This window comes from Lygodium microphyllum, chromosome 16 (genome assembly GCF_053477565.2).
Source record: "Lygodium microphyllum isolate KBCC chromosome 16, Lygodium_microphyllum_v1.1.10, whole genome shotgun sequence".
Classification (NCBI taxonomy): Eukaryota; Viridiplantae; Streptophyta; class Polypodiopsida; order Schizaeales; family Lygodiaceae; genus Lygodium; species Lygodium microphyllum.
The window spans coordinates 109,751,700-109,771,835 of NC_141150.1; the positions used below are offsets into that span (position 1 = coordinate 109,751,700).

The 20,136-nt window shown below is 37.8% G+C and overlaps 1 protein-coding gene across 3 annotated transcripts; it reads right to left on the reverse strand.

Moving 5' to 3' along the window:
* Window positions 1–1,876: 1,876 nt before the first annotated feature.
* LOC148023234 (ABC transporter G family member 22-like) lies at window positions 1,877–18,758 on the reverse strand. 3 transcript variants are annotated; one of them, XM_087696255.1, is made up of 11 exons: window positions 18,289–18,758; window positions 17,235–17,905; window positions 15,704–15,831; window positions 15,110–15,363; window positions 13,929–14,259; window positions 10,863–11,285; window positions 10,359–10,664; window positions 9,721–10,005; window positions 9,084–9,191; window positions 8,681–8,970; window positions 1,877–2,315 (listed from the first exon to the last, which is right to left on the reverse strand). In XM_087696255.1, exons 2-10 carry the CDS (start codon window positions 17,884–17,886, stop codon window positions 8,704–8,706), a joined length of 2,754 nt encoding a protein of 917 aa, XP_087552381.1. In that variant the 5' UTR covers window positions 17,887–17,905; window positions 18,289–18,758; the 3' UTR covers window positions 1,877–2,315; window positions 8,681–8,703. The 3 variants fall into 3 exon arrangements, with proteins under 3 accessions (XP_087552381.1, XP_087552380.1, XP_087552379.1); XM_087696254.1 differs by lacking the exon at window positions 1,877–2,315 and adding an exon at window positions 7,252–7,575; XM_087696253.1 differs by lacking the exon at window positions 1,877–2,315 and having other exon boundaries at window positions 8,467–8,970.
* Window positions 18,759–20,136: the final 1,378 nt, after the last annotated feature.

Sequence of the window (20,136 nt, forward strand, 5' to 3'; positions counted from 1 at the left end):
ATCAATCCTCCCACTAGAAGGAAGAAAAATAGATATATCCTACTTTATGCTAATTATGTGACAAAGTATTGTGAAACCAAGTAAGATGATGGAAACAATGTGGCTTTGTTCCTATACAAGAATATTATCACTCACTTTGGCAGTCTCTTAGAGCTCGTAAGTGATTGGTGTACCCACTTTCCTTAAAAATTTATGAAAGGATTGGTAGAAGTTTACAAGATTAGACATCTAAATTCTATCCCCCTATTACCCCAGAGCCATAGACTAAGACAAAGTCACCAATCCCATTCTCTATTTGATCCTAACAAGAATGATTGTAGCATATCCCATGATTGGAATGACCAACTTACAGAGTCCCTTTGGGCATACATAACCTCCCATAAGGCCACTACTATTATATAGACAAAGGTTATCTTTATTATTGAGCTAGAACTCCCCTCTTTGTGAGTGGCCATTAAGGAGTGTCTAGGAGATGAAGAGTCCTTGCAACATTACCTCTTGCACTTGGAATGATTGGATGAGATATGGCGGATGACATTACAATGCATGGAAGCCATGCAAGCCTAGCATAAAGCCTACCATGATAGCTTCATAAAGCACGAATAATTCAAGGAAGGAGAGCTAGTTCTAGTGTATGATTCGTGCTTTGGAAAATTTCATAGAAATCTCCAATCGATTTGGATGGGCCCCTACAATGTGCTTGTAGTAAACCTTAATGGCTCTATCCAAATCCAACCTACTGATGCCTATGATGATCCCTTTCTAATTAATAACTATCACCTAAAAAAATATTTCCCTCCCTAGGAATTTTGACAATTAAAGTGACTAGTCCCTTTCCCCCTTGGGTACCCACCAACTGCACATAACAAAGAATGAGCATACCATATTCATTTCATACCAACACAAATCTCTGCTATACCTCTCTCTCTCTCTCTCTCTCTATATATATATATATATATATATATATATATATATATATGTTCGCACTCCATAGCTTCTACTTTACTTTTCCCACCATAGCTTCCCTCTCATGTAGTAGGGACAATTGTAGTGGTTAAAATTTGGAATTGGATGTTTATCCATAAGAATCACAATTATACTTAAGTCAAATTTAGTAGTTAATATTTGCCAATTGGACATTTATCCATAAAAGTCAAATTTAGGGGTTAAAAGTTGACTAGGCAACTTCTATATCTTATGCATGAAGTTCATAAGGATCCACTATAAATTTTATAAATTTAAAATATATAAGGATGTTTTGATCATCCTAGCTCATCAAAACTACATTTGGGAAAAGCATAAACATGATGGCATTTGCTTATAGGTTAGTTTGTCCAAAGTTGGATTAATCCAAAACTTCATAGAGTCACAAAGAAACTACTATTATTAGATTCTTATGGTTGGATTTGCACTACACCAAACTACTTCGAAACAATTTAAAAAAAAAGAGATTCAAATGGAACTTCAAGTCTACTTGAAGCTCCTATCACTTCTAGTGGGCTAATTTTGTAGCATGTCAAAGTAATTTGAACCAATTCACATTAGAATGCTTTGGAATTAAAAATATAATTTTAATGAGTATTATTTAAAACCCTTATGCATTATTTTTAGCCTCTTTATGTTGATGTCACTTGTCATTTTATATGTGTTCTTTACACATTTTTACTTTCATTTGTATTGGTGACATGTGAATTGATTTTAAACTATGAAAACCCCTTTTTGACACAAATTTAGGCCAAAGGAAATGAATAAATTCCTTGGAGATTAAAATACCAACCTCCCCCATTTTCATGTGTAGTGCAAGAAACATCATAGCTTATTGCATTTAATGGTAGAATGCTACTCTTTTTAGCATAGAGACCTGAGAATAGTAGACATAAGTTGAGGTGCACATGGCAAAAACGTGAATACACCACCTTGCCCACTTGGTAGCAAATGATACCCACAACATAAGCATAGGAAGAGTAAATAGGAGAAGAAAAAACCATCAATGGGTATAAATAGCATGGTGACAAACAAAGGGGGGAAAAGGGGAATAATGAAGAGTAGGATGAGGACAAGGATTATGTAGTTGTGGGTGCAATAGATCTTATATAAGGAACATGGTTAGCTTCTACGTAAGAAGTGTCATTTACCAAGTATTTAAGGCATTTGTTTGGTATTCAATGATGAGGTTGCACAAGTAGGATATAATATTTCTTGACCTTGAAGGAGGAAAGATAGAGATTATGAAGGTGGTTAATGGTATAAGCCTTCCATTTACTTAAGACCATTCTTCTCAAGATCACATTTGAAAAGCCTTTTGACTTGCCCTTCTGTATCAATAAGGACCACTTTATTAGTCCATCGAAACTAACAAGAAATAGCTTTAATCCTAACAAAAAATACATAAAAATGGAAACGTTATCATAAAATAATGCTAGTAACTATTGCAAGAACATGTATCTCATAGTTGCATGTAGGTCATGATTTGAATAGCTTTATATTTGAGTACAAATAAATGTGCTTATAAGATCAATAAGAGATGTGACAACATTGATATAATGAGTCCTATTATCCTTACGCAAAAAGCTCAAGATAAGCGAAAGATTAGGGGATTGATATTTCACTTGTGGATGCATACGAGAGATCAAAATGTTGACACATAGAGTGCAAAATTGAACTTATGCAACAACAAGAGGGACTCAACAATTTAAGGATTATTGACTTATATGATTGTCTTAAGTACAAGCTTAGGTTATTACAAACAATGTGCTTAAAGCCTACATGCTAAGAGACAATGGAATATTGAACCTATGTGCCAAATGTAGCACATGCAAAAGTAGAAGTAAGATTTTAATGAGTTCTTGACAAAAAGTTTGGATGTACTCACTAATTGTGTGTTTCATGATATTTATAAATTTTTTTATAGTGTGTTCATATTATATTATCAAAGTAAGAATTTACATCAAATGTCTATCAAAACATGGTAGAACTAGTAAGCTTTATTGATGAAAATAAATATGTGACTCAAGGGAGTTGGATTGGCTCTCCCTAAATGTAATGGTTGAAAGAGTCAGCCTAAGCAAGGATGAATATGACTATATGGCAGTGATGTTTGATCTCTTAGTGGAAACTTGATCTTCTTGTCTTAGGTATGCTTCTAAATTTAGGCTAAGAATCTATAGGCATAATGGTACCACATTGCATAAAAACAAACTCAAAGTGGAAAATTCCAATGAAAAATGGATTATTATAACTTGAGAATTTTCAAGGAAAAGGGATCTAATTTGGTTGAGACACGTGATGCAATCAATGGCACTAACAAGTCTTGGAAAGCCATTCTCTTCACTAAGAGTAGCTTCGTATGGAAGATAGCTATGAAGAAACTCCTGGTGCGAGACTTGCTAAAGATGTGGGCCCTATCTTAATTGAAAGATGAGTCAATGTCCCACTTACTTTAGAAGTGCAAATTTGTTCTCACCAACGTAAATCTCTTGTATTCCTGTGTGTGTGTGTGTGTGTGTGTGTGTGTGTGTGTGTGTGTGTGCGTGCGTGCGTGCGTGTGTGTGTGCATGCGTGCGTGCACTCCATATCTTCTACCTTACTTCCCACCATAGCTTCCCTCTCATGTAGTAGGGACGATTGTAGTAGCTAACATTTGCAAATTGGACATTTATCCTTTAAAGTCAAATTTAGGAGTTGAAAGTTGACCAAGTAACTTCTATATCATATGCACAAAGTTCATAAGGATCCACTATAAATTTTATATATATATATATATGTATATATATATATGGATGCTTTGATCATTCTAGCTCATTAAAACTACATTTGGGAAAAGCATAAACATGGTGGCATTTGTTGATAGACTAATTTATCCAAAGTTGGATAAATCCAAAACTTCATAGAGTCACAAAGAAACTACTATTATTGCATTCTTATGGTTGGATTTGCACTACACCAAACTACTTCGAAACAATTTACAAAAAGAAAGTTTCAAATGGGACTTCAAGTCTTTTTGAAGCTCCTATCACTTTTAGTGGGTTGGTTTTGTAGCATATCAAAGTAATTTAAACCAATTCACACAAAGAGATTTAGATCAGAAAGCTCTAGAATTAAAACATATTTGTAATGAGTATTATTTAAAACCCTTATGCATTATTTTTAGCCTCTTTATGTTGATGCCACTTGTTACTTTATATGTGTATTTTTATTTTCATTTGTATTGGTGATGTGCAAATTGATTTTAGACAATGAAAACACCCTTTTGAAACAAATTTAGGCCAAGGGGGATAAATGGATTCCTTGGAATGTGTAGTGCAAGAACTATCTTAGCTTATTGCATTTATGGTAGAATGCTACTATTTTTAGCATAGAGACCTAAGTATGTTAGATATAAGTTGAGGTGCACATGCCAAAAAGATTGAATACACCACCTTGCCTACTTGGTAGCAAATGATACCCACAACATAAGCATAGGAAGAGCAAATAGGAGAAGAAAAGACTATCAATGGGTATAAATAGCATAGTGGTAGACGAGGGGGAGGGGGGGAGGAGAATAAGGAAAAGTAGGATGAGGACAATGGTTATGTAGTTGTGGGTGCAATAGATCTTATATAAGCTGGAACATGGTTAGCTTCTATGTAAGATGTGTCATTAACCAAGTATTTAAGGCAGTTGTTTGGTATTCAATGGTGAGGCTGCACAAGTGGGATATAATATTTCTTGACCTTGAAGGAGGAAAGATAGAGATTATGAAGGTGGTTAATGGTATAAGCTTTCCATTTTCTTAAGGCCATTCTTCTCAAGATCACATTTCAAAAGCCTTTTGACTTGCCCTTTTGTATAAATAAGGACCACTTTATTAGTCCATCGAAACTAACAAGACATAGCTTTAATCATGACAAAAATACATAAAAAGGGAAACTTTATCACAAAATAATGCTAGTGATTATTGCTAGAACATGTGTCTCATAGTTGCATGCAAGTCATGATTCAAATAGCTTTATATTTGAGCACAAATCAATTTACTTATAAGATCAATAAGAGATGCCACAACATTGATATAATGAGTCCTATTAGCTTTATGCAAAAAGCTCAAGATAAGATAAAGATTAGGGGATTGATATTTCACTTGTGTATGCATTGGAGAGATCAAAATGTTGACACATAGAGCAAAAAATTGAACTTATGCAGCAACAAGAGAGACTCAACAATTTAAGGATTATTAACTTATAGGATTGTCTTAAGTATAAGCTTAGGTTATTACAAAAAATGTGCTTAAAGAACATGCTAAGAGACAATGGAATATTGAACCTATGTGCCAAATGTAGCACATGCAAAAGTAGAAGTAATATTTTAATGAGTTCTTGACAAAAAGTTTGGATGTACTCCCTAATTGTGTGTTTCAAGATATTTCTATCTTTTTTTATCATGTGTTCATATTATATTATCAAAGTAAGAATTTACATCAAATGTCTATCAAAACATGGTAGAGCTAGTAAGCTTTATTGATGAAAATAAATATGGGACTCAAGGGAGTTTGATTGGCTCCCCCTAAAGGTCATGGTTGAGAGAGTCAACCTAAGCAAGGATGAATATGACTATATGGCAATGGTGTTTGATCTCTTTGTGGAAGCTTGCTCTTTTTCTCTTAGGTATGCTCCTAAATTTAGGCTAAAATTCTATAGGCATAATGGTACCACATTGCATAAAATCAAACTCAAAGTGGAAAATTCCAATGAAAAATGGATAATTACAACTTAAGAGTTTTGAGGGAAAAAGGATATCATTTGGTTGATACATGTGATGTGATCAAGGGCACTAGCAAGTCTTGGAAAACAATTCCCTTCACTAAGATTAGCTTCATTATGGAAGATGGTTATGAAGAAACTCCTGGCACAAGACTTGCTAAAGAAGTGGGCCCAAGTCCCCCCAGTTTGCCCCCTATGTCAATTGAAAGATGAGTGAATGTCCCACTTACTTCAAAAGTGCAAATTTGTTTGCATCACTTAGCATAAGGTCTAGAAGAGAATCGCATTGAGAGGTTTCCATGGTGTCATTACACGAAGACAAGTGCTATTAGGTGTAAAAGGCAAGATGTCTCTAGGCTTTCTTCTCTTTTGGAATATCATTAGGAGCGATGTCTGTTGTGGCTATCTAGGAGGCTAGGAATAGAAAGGTGTTAAAGGCTACTACATGGCTACTTATTAACCTTGTAGATCATTCTAGTAAACTAGTTACTTAGGTTTTGAAGTTAATAGCATGTCTAAGTAGGAAGGATAATGCAAAATCTATTCCATGATACAATTATAGCACATGAGGTGTTTGAAAGCTTCTATTTTGGAGTGTCAAAAGCACCATAGGATGCACTTAAAGTTTGTAATAGCATCTACATTATGCTAAAGATGGATTGAAGGAAAGGTGTTGGGCAAGTCCTTGCAATTCTTCATGTTGTCAAAGGCTTTAAGAGCAATAACAAAGCTATACTTCTATAAGGGAGGTAGGAGCAGGTTTACTACCATGATATCATACTCATCATGGAAGTAGTTTTACAACCTTTGTATTAGCCATGATAGTCATGAACTAGGCAAATATCTCTTTACACTTCATGCACACCTTTTCAAGAATCTTATACATGTGAGATTCTAATGGTATCTTTCATAAATATAAGCCTTATGTGTAGATTGTTTCAATGAAAGTTAGATCTTCACGAGTGGCATCTTAGACGTATAAAGCTAATGTTAAGGATGGAATGGGTAGCTCTACACTCTTGACTCTTCATCAAGATAGTTGATAATAAGTAGTGTTCACGAAAAATCGAGGTTTAGTGTAAAGTGAGTTGGTAAATTACTTTTGAAAATTGTAAAGATAAGGTTTCCGAGTTTTAAAATCTAGATGTAGTTGAGTTATAATGTGACCAATACTAATGCAACATCTGAGAAATAAGTTATAAATAATCAAGGTTGAGGGTTTTTTTATCAACTCTAAAAAATGTTTTCCATGAACATTGTCAATAAGTTCAAATATTTGAAGCATGTGGTATTATTATCGGTAACATAGTTGCACATTATTTCAATGAAATTGACATTACTCATGGTTGAACTTCTAAAGATAAGTGTTTTAGAAATCTTCATTCATCACACAAATAAAGTTTGCTTATTTTATGGCCACATCAACAACCACATATTCAATCAAGATTTTGTGCCTTTGTATGAAGTGAGGATGAGATGTTTACATCCATAACTACATTTGACCTTGTGAAGATGCCATACATATGATTTGGGCTTTAGAGTGTTCTAGAGTCATTAATGATAAGTCACACTCACCAAATTCTCTTATAATGATTATAACTTTTATCTACTAAGGCATTACAACTCATAGTTGCAAAAAGCAAATAAAATGGCACATCATACAAGCAATTTGCACAAGTACAAAACTCTTACAAGAGGTATTCTAAAGAAGATTTGGATGTCTTCATAGTAGACAAGTTGTTGATTGGTCGTATGATTGAAAAGCCTTGCTATTAGCATTTTTCAAATTTCATTTTCATCACCATTTATATCGCCATCTTTCGTATTTCAATTTTGTTTACTGTTTCCAAAAAGTAAAAAAGAGATGTGAAGTTTCTAATGCCCAATCCAACTCAAAAGTAATATATAACATGTTTGATGTACTTTTGAAGAAACGAGAAAGGGGACAAAGGTACCCTTGTAAGCTTAACTAGGGGTGCTTTTTCAATATGAGAAGGGGACAATGGGACCCTTGTAAGCTTAACTAGGGGTACTTTTTTGCTGTAATGCGGCTTTTAAATTAATAGGTAAATGAAATAGTATCTACTTTTATTTCTCACATCAAGAGGGCCATAGATGGGAGGTTTCTCATGTGATTTCCCCTGCTTAGTAATAGTGTATCCCTTGGCCCTTCTTGAAGCAATATTACCAACAACACTTCAAGGTCATGAAAAGAGAACATTTGAGTCAACATTTATGACAGCTATGAAATTCAGAACGGTTTATATGTCGAAGAAACTTGTCGGGGTTTTGTCAAAGGAGAATGGAAGTTAAATCATCATGAGACATTAGGTTGAAGAGGGATGGTATATTTAAAACCGGAAAAGCTAGGGGGAGTAGGTGACTTGATCATGAATCCAGGACACACCCATGGAGGGGAATGGAAAGAAATGTGTAGAAAGAGTGATATATGCAAAAGTGACTACACACTCCAAGGTGGAGGCTCTTAGGTGTTGTCACATGTTTCACTAGGGAGTGGGGTTTGAAGGGGCAAGGAATACTTTTGCCAAAAGCAAAGGGAATACTTGCAAAACTAGTCATCTACCAGAGGTAGCCCATGTGCCAAAAGGTCCCAAGTGCGTCTTAAATCCTCACTCTTTTTAATGGCGATATCATCACTCGCAGGTAGAAAATGCAAATGTCGGCACTTTTATACAAAAGGGAAAAAATATTTTTCGAACCTTTATCCTCATACAAAATGGGACGGTGGTAATGCCACGTGGATTCATGATTCCAATGCTACGTATAATGGTATAATAATACTCGGGTTATACTACACATACATACACATACCAATAGATCAAGCACGTGTCGGTTAACACCCTCCAAAGGGGCGGTCGAGGCTCCACATAACCCTCGATCTAATGCTTCAAAATTGAAAGGATGTAGCAGCAAGGAAGGCTTACCACCACATATTTTCCTTCTCTTCTCAGGAATTAGCCGTTCTCATTGAGCGAAGTGCAAGATATGCAAGGAGCCTATACACAAATACCATTGTCACCATGGCTATCAATGAATGTGTAGCCCCATGCAAGGACGTGGCTCTCAGAGCTGGGGACGACCCTATGCTTTCACACCCTCTCCCACTCGAGCAATTGTAGAGCTTGTTATTGCCATACTGCACCTCCACTAAGACATTGTAGGTGTGAGCTTGGAAAGACAAATATTTGATCCAGCTGATAAAAGGTGGAATGTGCTGCAAGAACAATATGAGAAAAGGTAAAGATGCAATATAAAGCCATAGCATTTTGAAGTCATATCGCTCTTTTCCTTTCTCTTGGTGCTTGGAATACAAAAAATTTCGAGTACCTCCACGAAGAACCCTCCACCTAGCATGAACCCAAGGACGGCTATGGATGCAAAGGTGGTGGCCTTTTGCACATCCATCGTAGCAGCACCAATCAATAAGCCAAAGCCCTGTGTAGAAAGAAGTGAAATCCTATTTTGAGTACCATGGAGAACCCAAATACTCAAACTTACTCATCCACCCATCAATGGTTATAGTATGTCTACAGTCTAAATATTAGCTGATATTTTTTTGTGCAAAGATAAATGTGGGTTAACCTAAGCATTTTTGTATTAAGTCACGTCCCCATAAAAGGACCATATATTGTTCATGTGTGACAAAGGGGATCAAGAAGAGGTAAAGGCAAGCCTACTTGGTCAAACTAAAAAGTGGCATGTGAGTAGATAAACACAACTCACTAAAATTATTACATAACATGAGAAGTATTGATAATTTGCATCCTCTCCAAGTGTTTTATAGCCAATATGGAAGATTTTTTGTTTCCAGATTGGTTTAAATACCCAAGCAAAAGTAAACTTATTGTTTGCCTAGAAAGTAGGTTAGACATATTACCTTCAAAATAAACACTTATAGTATAAGACAATTAAAAATTTTCAAATTTTCTTTGATAAATTTACCTTTCGCACATGATGTGATTACCTGGGAAGTAATGACTGTGAGAAACACTGTGAGTAGAGAGAAGAAGAATGCAGCAGGTGTTTGAAGAAGGTTGGCCATGAAATAGAGGATTGTCATGAAAACAAAGGGCAATGCTAGGTCCAAGGGGAGGTCCCCAAGAATGCGAGCCATGAAGTAGGCACTCAATCGATACATACGAGATGCACGTTCTTTAGCTAGCATTGCCCTTTCCAAAGGAAATGTAAAGATGGCTGTGAACAATGGCAAATAACCCCAAAAAACAGCAATGAAGAAAAGAAGGCCCAGCTGAAACAAAACAACCAAAAACCTATCAGTGCTTTTATTCAAAAACATAAAAACATTATTGAGCTTATGTTCAAGTGCCCACATACAAAATATAAACATGCATGTGTGCGTGCATGCAGACACACACAAAAAAGTTTGTGAATACATATGTAATGTGTACGCACGTGTAAGTACACATATGTGCATGTGTACATACATACATACATACATGCATCCATACATTCATACATGCGTGCATGTATAAAAAATGTGTATACATCGACTCACACAAACAAATACATACGTGCAAAAATATTCTGCACATGCACTCATGCACATATATGTAAGCATACACATTAATCTTATTTGCTTACTTGGTCTTGTAATTCTTGTGGGGTCCTATGCTTGGATTGCCACCAAAGACAACCAGCTAACAATGCAGATGCCACCACTTGGACAACACGTAAAACGCTCAAGTACTCATGCCTCCTTTCCTTTAACCCACGAGTCAACAATATCAAGAATTGCTCCCACCATGATGTCACCCATGATGATGCATGCCAATCATCACAATCATCCACATCTCCCAAAGTTCTGTCATTGTCTTCTTCTTTTCTAAAGTCCATGAGCTTTGTCCTCTCCAAGGACAAGATTTGGTTCTCACAACAATCCATGAGATACTACATTGCAATACAAACTAATGGTCAACTCATGTCTTTACATCCATTTTCTTTGTGCATTATGTGGTAAGAAAAGCCTAGTCATTTGTCATCCAATTGACTTGGACAACTGTTAAATGGCTGGCAAACATTTCATTTTGAAAGCATTATGGTTACACTAAACATGTGCAAAATTAACAAAAAAAATTTAGATGGTACCTTCTTAACATCATTTGCCAAAAGGTTTGATGATGCGGTGGTCATTGCCAAGGGTGTGGTGGTAGTGGAGACGGTAATAACTGTGCTATTAAGTTGGTCATCTTTGATATGTTCGTGAGTTGCTCCCATAACAGAGTCATGAGTTAGTGATCCATTTGATTGCTTGCTAGGTGTATTGTATTGATTAATTAGGTGAGGGGGCAAGGAGATGTCATGGGTGTTACCGCTACAGAGGTCAAGGATAAAATCAGCTGGGTTCATGGGGAGGTAGGGAGAGAAGCCTATAGAGTCAAAGTAGGTCATGGCTCCCCTTGCCTTTCCAAAGTAAACACAATGCCCCTCTAATAACAACAACAACTTCTCGAACATGTGAAACACCCTGCTTGATGGTTGATGGATTGTTGTAACCACAGTGCGCCCTTGCTGTATGAAATTTACAAAGCCACAAATTCATTAGTACACCTTAACCCTTAAAACTTGCAGCAATATTAAACAAGAAATTCCATCATCGATCAACAATGATTCAAGGTTAAGTAAAACTCAATAGCATGTTTCTTTAAAGAAAGTTCGCTCATGTAAAAAATATTTGAAATGAACCTTGTTGAACATGGAGTATATGTTTAAAGACTATACCCAAAGTTTTATGCATTACATTTTGTTCAATGGTAAGGGTTTCACATGTTCATCAGTGATTGCATGAGTTCTAGCCACATTAGAGGTGTTGAACTCACATTTAACATTGCTATCCTTTTTTACGTACTACTTATATTTTGATGTTGCCAAACTACTAAGAATCATGGACTCCAAATCAATGCCAAATGATAGTTAATAGCAACGTAACAAGAACCCTTTTTAGTACTATAGTAGGTAATGTATAATTAGTTGATATGTAAAAGTTGATATAGTAGGTAATCAGTTAATGTAGTACTATAGTAGGTAATGGATAATCATTTGATATGTAACATTTCTTGTTATGTGGCACTCAAAAGCTTTCAGAAACCTTACCAACTTTATCCTTTTGTATTTTCTCCCAAGTTTTAATAATATTTGGCCATTGGTGTGGAAGGGTCGTCATGCCTTGAGATGAAATGTATCCTACCCAATAGCTTCATCTCAACAACATGCCAAAATTTTCATTGGAAAGGTTATTTATGGTTGACATCTCACGTGATGATCATCACACACACCAATGAGTTAAAGAAGTGTCATATCTAGGCTAGTTTTAGGACAAAAGTGGCCTTCTAAACTATGTACAACTTGTCTCCCCCATGCCAAAATTTGCATTGGAAAAGTTTTTTATGCTTGACATCTCACGTGATGGTTGCCACGCACACCAATGAGTTAAAGAAGTGTCATGTCTAGGCTTTTAATATGAGCGAGATATGATTTTGGAAGGATTAGCCACTCTTAATAGGATAAAATAGCTTTGGCTTGGTTCTCAAACGTTTGGATCCTTAACAACCATATAAATTAAGTTGGCATCATTTTTATACTTATCATTGCATAAAGCACTCTACGAAAATCTTGGGTATCATTGCATGTAGAGCTCTACTAAAATTGTGGGTGTGATGAGTCTATTGATGAATGTGTGTCCTTATCATTGCACATAGAGCTCTACTAAAATTGACTCTGCCAATGAATGTGCATTCTTGATGCAATTTTGTAGGCCAGATGTAATTCTTATGAAAGTCTACCATGCCAACTTTCATGACTATGGTTTGCTGTTGACATCACAAGGAAGGGAAACCTCTACAACATGGAGGAAGCCTTAGGGAAGGATCTTAGTCCAAATAGAGCTATGCCTCATGATATGCAAAAGAATTTCACCTTGCATTGTTGTCTTGTGCATGCTCGAAAACCCTTAGAATGCTTTCTTAGGAATTTTAACAAGTAGTTTGTTAAATTTCTAAAGCAAACATTGGAAAAGAAGGCCTTGCATTGTTACAAAAAGTTTGCATTAGCTACAAATTCTTTCCTTATTTATTTGGTATGTTGACTTCCATTTAGTTTGTTGAAAGGATCAAGGTACATCAAAATGCCCCTTCCCTTTGTCATAAGAAGCTTTAGTCAATTTTTATTGTGGAGATCTTCTTGTTATTGCCATGCAATAATGTCAACATTAGCTTCTCTAAGGGAGCCACTCTGTTCTTGGCTTGTTATGTTGATTACTTAGGGGAATCTCAATCAAAATCTCCCTTGTACTAGTTTTTAGTTCATATCTACACACTTCCTAAAGTTCCTTACTAGTGTTTGTGAAAAAAATTGTGGATAAATAGATAGAAAACCTTGCAACTTGATACTGGGAAGGCCTTATGCATAAATTTGTGACTAAAGTTTGATCCACCACTTTGTTTTTCCTCTTTCTTAGAAGAAATAAAGAAAGAAAACTTGGAAGAAAGTAGTTCATTACTAATCCTCCATGGCCTTGTTTTCTTTCTTTTTTGGGTACAAAGAAAGAGAAGTTTCAAAAGTGCATTATTATTCCACACACCCTCTTTTTTCTTTTTCTAAGGAAAGAAAATTGGATAATTGGAAAGAAAATAGTTGCTTGGAAAATTTCATTAAGGAAATCTTTTGAAATACTAAATAGAGAGAATGAGGGGGGAATTTTGGGGGGGGGGGGTCTCGGGTTTGGTGTCTCTTTTTGTTGAAAAGGAAAGAAAGAGGGAAGGAAATTTCGGAAGGGAAGAATTTTTATTATTAATCCATCACGTCCTCTTTCTTTTTAAATTTTTAATTAAAAAAAGTGTTACCCAAGGTAGAATTTTTACGCATTATTCCGGGGGAAAGTAAAAGAAAAAAGAAAAAAGAAATACTACCTGAGCCATGATTTTTCATTTTCTTTTCCACGTTTTGTTTTTTAAATAAAAAATTTTGGGGAGGGTACCCGGAGCCTTGATTGTTTTTTCAAATTTTGTTTTTTAGAAAATAAAGCTAGCTTTTGGATATATATACATATATATATATATATATATATATAATGTTTATATTTTTGTTCTAGAGAAAGAAATAAAGCTTTGGGTAGGGAGGGAAGGGAGGGGGTGGGAGAGGGGGGAGGAGGTTTACCCGGGCCATGTTTCGGAGGAGGCGGAGGAGGCGGAGGGCGGTGGTGGAGTCCAGGCCGGAGGTGGGCTCGTCGAGGAGGAGCAGGGACGGGTCCACCAGCACCTCCTGCGCGATGCACACGCGCTTGCGCTCCCCTCCCGACACCCCCCGCACCACCTGGCTCCCGATCATCGTGTCCCCGCACCGCTCCAGCCCCAGCTGCCGCACCACCTCCTCCACCCGCCGCCCCGCCTCCTCTCCACGCGGCAGCCTCAGCATCGCCCCGAACCTCAGCGTCTCCCGCACCGTCAAATGAGGAAACAGCACGTCGTCCTGCGTCACGAACCCCATCCTGCATCACCCAATATGCAATATGCACGCATGCAGCGCCAAGCAGCAGCAGCAGCAGCATCACGTTAGTACAGAGACAGAACAGCTATATGCACTGACACCACCTCTTCCTCCCCCACAGAGAGGTGGTGTCAGTGCAACTCCTTCAATTCCCACAATGCAACTCCTTCAATTCCCATAATTCATTTGAGGGTGGTACAACACTAGAACAGCTATAATGTACTGAAGCTACCTAGCCCCCCCCTCTTTCTCCCAGACAGAGAGAGAGAGAGAGAGAGAGAGAGAGAGAGAGAGAGAGAGTCTGTCTATCTAATCTCTCTCAATATGTGTGTGTGTGTGTGTGTCGGCAAACACATTGCAACTCCAATTCCCATAATCCATTTCAGGGTGGTACAACAGAACAGCTATATGCACTGACACCACCTCTTCCTCCCCCACAGAGAGAGAGACAGACAGACAGAATTTTTGACAGAGTCTTTCCCTTGTGCAAAAACTATTTTCCCTTCCTTTTCTCCTATTATAGTGTTCTACTTCATGAGCTTCTGATTCACACGGACCAGAGGTCACCAGACCGCTTTCCTAGCTAGGTGTCGTTAGGTACACCTGTCTGCCAATCTGCCATTGGAACAGCACCGAGCTAGAATATATGTTGTCCCTCTGAAGCAGAAGCTCATGATGTTGTCATAATTCACAAACAAAAAGGACAGCAACCCCTTGCCCCAAACAGCACTAAGCTAGGTATGCGGTCACTCCTAAGTAAAAGGATATGATATCATAATTCACAATGTGGGAATTTGTCTAAAACAGAGAGAGAGAGAGAGAGAGAGAGAGAGAGAGGATCTTATCATTACCTCCTTTTCAGCTTGCTATTATAAGCCTGGTCATTGTATAGTACAGTTCCAGACATGTTTTCAGGGCTGCTTTTCCGACTCCCCAGCAAGTTCAGCAAGGTGGTCTTCCCACTGCCAGAAGGCCCCATTAGAGCCAGCATCTCTCCAGGAGCCACTGACCCTGTTATGCCATGTATTATCTCCTTCTCCACTGATGCTTTCCCTCTCCATTTGGCTCCTTGCTTCACCACCACCTTATACTTTATATCAACGAACTGCATCATCATCAATAACATCACCATCTCCATTAGTACTCATATGTAAACCACCAGTAAAACAGCATCAATGTCATCATCACCATGCTCATGTGTAACCACCAGTGAAACATGGCTCTCTTGTTGTAGATGAACTAGCAGATTAATAGAAATTGGACTGTATCACCAGACGTTTCCAATTGAATTGCTAATTTCGCTGAAGTAGGTTGAGTTAAGCTGAATTAGCAAATCATAATTCACTGATTGATCGAGTTGAGACTTAACGGCCGTTATCAGTTATTAGTTCTCTCAACCCCGCTAGCTACAAATGAATGATAACACATTGACTGAATAGCTATACCTTTAGATGAATAGGCAGTGGAGGCTTGAGATCTTTCAATGGAGTCTCCGACTCCAGGTCCTCCTGCATGTTTCCTGTGAATTCTGTTCCTCCTTCCATGCTGACTGCATAAGCCCTTGCAGCTTCCACTGATTATACAAATAGACAGAATGTCAAGCACAACTCTTAAATGCAGCTCATCAGAGCCAATATTACACTGCTGCCGGTGGCAGTCGATCTCTTGATCTGTCTCACCTGGCTTTTTATTTTTCTAAACAGGATGGACTGCCTAAAAGTCAGCATATAGTGGGAACCAGCAAGCAAGCACAGCACTAGTTCATTGAGCTCATGAATACAGTGCCACTGCTGGTGGCTCTTGATTTTTAAAGAGAATGGCCTAAAAATCAGCTAGCTTGTGGGAACCAGCTAACATGAAGGTTTCTTTTCTGACCATCAAAGATCCAAGGAACCATGGAGTAAAGACTTTGAGAAAAAGGTCTTTTGATGATGTATCACCAGTAATTGCTCTTATAAGCTACTCTGCATTAACTATGAGTGCTGAAGCAGTGTATATGCACCCTTTTATATTATATCAAGCTTGGATAGGTAGTTCTCTCTCTTTCTCTCTCTCTCTCTCTCTCTCTCTCTCTCACACACACACACACACACACAATAGGCACAACCTACTAGGACATCCTTATATTGATCAATATTCATGCTCACGCTAAATCTCTCCATTTACATGATTTGACACCTTTCAATCCGCTCATGTGCAACATTGAATGCCTCATTCGTATCGAATTTTGCAACATGGGTTTTTCTGATTGGGAAACAAAATCAACATGCGCAAAATGTGAGCACTCAATGTGCACTGTGCTGTGTGACTGATACTGATACAAAATTTTAGGCTGAATGAGACCTAAAGTACTTTATGGAGACGCACACTGAGAGCTTGAGAAGGACAGATTTCTCATTCAAAATTCAGATGCAGCTTGAGGACGAGATTCTGCCTAGGAAACGAACATACCGAACCCACCGGCGCTATAAAAAAACAGGAATTCTGTGTAGATATTCTACAGATCAACGTCTTTGAACTGACAATGGAGATCAACCGCAAAAGTGATAATGGACCTCAACTGGTAACGGAGATCAGCTTTGAGCTGATGATGAAGATTAACTGATAATGGAGATCAGCTGCAAAAGTGCTACAAGAGAACTAAAACAAAATAGTATTGTCAAGTGTAACAGTGTGTAAACAAGATGAAGTAAGAGTAGTGGCACTTGGGAAGCCAATATTATAAACACAGTCTGTATAAAGATCATCAGTAAATAAGATGGAATGAAGGGTTTTGGGTAGTGAAAAGCCAAGATAAGTACCATTAAAACCTGCAATTTTGCAAAGATGCTACAAATGACTGAAAAGAAGATAATAGAAATGGGGAACAAACAAGTGCGAAAAAAGACGGAAATGAGAGAGAGAGAGAGAGAGAGAGAGAGAGAGAGAGAGAGAGAGAGAGAGAGAGAGAGAGAGAGAGAGAGAGAGAGAGAGTACCATCAGTGAAGAGATCATTTTCTGGGATTTGAACAGGGCCAACCATGGAGAAAGTGATGCCGAGGGGGCTAGAGGTAGAGAGGCGGGCTGAAGGGGGGTCATCACCATTAAAATAGTTGTAGCTATTGATAGCAGAGTGATGGTTGTTATAACAGCTCGAATCATCAGCATCACTCAGCCTACCGCTTGTCTTTCTGGGGGTGCATGAATTGGAGGGATTTAAGCTATTACTAGTATTGCTATTGAGGCGGCCCAATGCTCCTTTCAGCAAGACCAGAGAAGATGAAGCTGATTTTCTTGCCCCAGCTGCTGATCCAGCTACTTCAGCTAGCAGCTGCCCTGATCCCCCATTGATATTCATATTACTATTATAATCGCCATAGCTAGACTGCTGCCCTGTGGGTGTGTTTAAGCCACTTCCCCAATTGCTGCTCTGTGGCGTTGCAGGCCTCCCTGGCGTCCCCGGCCCATTGTTGGGGGTGCCGCCATAGCTGCTGCTATTGTAATTGTATACATTATTGTACTGGTCTTGATCTACTGAATTCATTCTTCTCAGTAATGCTCGAGGTGCGGATCCACTATTTGATACATTGGTAGCTGATTTGGTCCCATTTTGGAGATCTGTGACTGTTTGATCCAGAGCATCCTCCATTTTGTGTCAGAATCGGTACCTATCCATGAATTAGATCAGTTAATCTATCGATTAGTCATCCTATCCAATGTTCCTCAAAACTCAGTATTGCTGCAATAATACATTTATGCAAGCTGAAGTAAAATACAGCCATGCCGGATCAGTTCATCCATCAATTAGATCAGCCTAGCCAAAGGTTACTAATTACTCCATATTGGGAATAATACTTTTCATGCAAGTTGAAGTAAAATATAGCTGCTTAAATGGAATTGATAATTGCCAAGAATGGAAAGATGAATGATTTATCAGTTCATTTGCATGGATTGAACTTCTTTTGCAGTACAAATGCAACTGGAGGTAAATTCACAGAGCTACTTAAATGAAAATAAATATTGGCAAACAATGGAAGGTTGTTCATATTACCAATGAGTTTGCTGCAATGATTCCTGACCTTCCCTCGAAGAATGTACTCGATTTTGCCAAAATGAAGGAATGAATGAGAGAGAGAGAGAGAGAGAGAGAGAGAGAGAGAGAGAGAGGGGGGGCCGAGGGCGCTTCACAAGATGGATTCAATCATCAAGCAAGTAGGTAGGGGAAAGAAAGATGATGCAGATAACAGGCTGTTTTGGTGCTAAGAATAGTGGGGAGCAGCTGCAAAAGAATGGCTTCGAGTACAGATGAATAATACTGGTAAGGTTATACCTTTGCGCCAGCACTATATAGATTATAATTCACGTATTTGATCAATTGATCTGGGTAGGGGAGATGGGTCGAGAGCTAATATTGAAAGAGTGAGTGCATGCAATCACCGCCCGCATCATCAGAGGAATATAATTAAGTATGATTAAGATAACACGGGATGAGAAGCTGCAGCCAGTTTTTACAGATGAAAAGCTGGTCCTTTGCTAGAGGAAAGCTCACAGCCCTTGTTTATATAACTACACACTCTACGTGATTCAACGTGACACGTCACCCACTGCACGTGACACATCTCTCTCTCTCTCTCTCTCTCTCTCTCTCTCTCTCTCTCCTCCTCCTTTACTGTATTTTTCCTGGCTTGATTTTCAAAAAATGAATAAAACCAGTTAAAATTCAAGTTTTTCCTAATAAAAACCGGCTAGATTTTTCAAACATTAAAGTTACAAGCCCAGCTAAATCCATACTTTCCTCCCCAAAACTCAATGACCTTTATACCTTTTCCTTTTCTCCATTAGATGAGAAAAAAGTTTTTCGCAAGCTTTGTGTGTGTGCGTGTTTGTGTGTGTGTACATGCGTGTGTATAGACGAATGCTTCCCCCTTAATTACCCTACTTAGGCCTTCCATTGTCTCTCCAAAATGTTTGATTGAATAGGAGCTTGCCTTATGCTTCGCTTGATCTCACATCAATGCCTCTTTATACAACTTTGATTTTAGATGCCTCCAGTACAACTTCCCCTCACATTGCTTGATTGATTAGGGCACATTTAGTCAAATCGATTTTACTTTTAAGACACTGTGATTCAATAAGGGAACACTCTTTGAATAAATAGGGGACACTAGCTATGTTGCCTTATGCTTCACTTGCTCTTGTATTGTCTTTTAGACATTGATATTTTTGCTTGTAATTAAGAACTAGTGGGCCTAATGCTAGATTGATTAGGGTAGACTAGGTCATTTGTATATAGCAATGTTTAAGTAAATAGTGTGTTAGTAAATGAAAGACATGACTAGACACTCCATTTCCTCTTTTTAAGGAGGTCATTAAAAGGACAAAAGGCAAATAGGGGGACACGAGTTAGTTCGCCGTATGCTTCACTTAATCTCATGTTGTCTCTTAAACAAAGATTTTTTCATGTGTAAAGAAGTAGTGGCCCTGAATGGTTGATTGATTAGGGCACACTCATCAAGATCCTAAGGCACTGTTTGACTAGATTGTATGTAAGTAAATGGAAGGCCTCACTTGATGCTATATTTCCTTCCTGTTTTGCAGAGAGTAAATTTTTAAAATGAAAAATTCAATGTGAGCTTATTGTAGCGTATACATTTACACCATGTTTGTGGTTAGGTTGTAAATTTGAATTAATGTGTTTATAAAAGCATTGCATCTGTTCTAAGCCTTAAGACTTGTCTTAAAAGCACCCTAATTCAAACCTTCCCAAAAGGCTAAAGATAAAAGAACATATTAGCAAAGCTCCATGTTGTTTCTTGCACATACCCACCTCACTACAAACTTTCTAAATTTTACTAAGAACATGTGCTATATATTCAACGCATCCTTCAATATGAGACAA

Coding starts and splice junctions, on each gene's coding strand:
- LOC148023234 (XM_087696255.1), bottom strand. CDS start 17,886: ATGGAGGATGCTCTGGATCAAACAGTCACAGATCTCCAAAATGGGACC. Junction 10,665..10,862: donor TGGCAAATGATGTTAAGAAG/GTACCATCTAAA, acceptor ATTGCAATGTAG/TATCTCATGGATTGTTGTGA. Junction 8,971..9,083: donor GTGGAGGGTTCTTCGTGGAG/GTACTCGAAATT, acceptor TTGTTCTTGCAG/CACATTCCACCTTTTATCAG.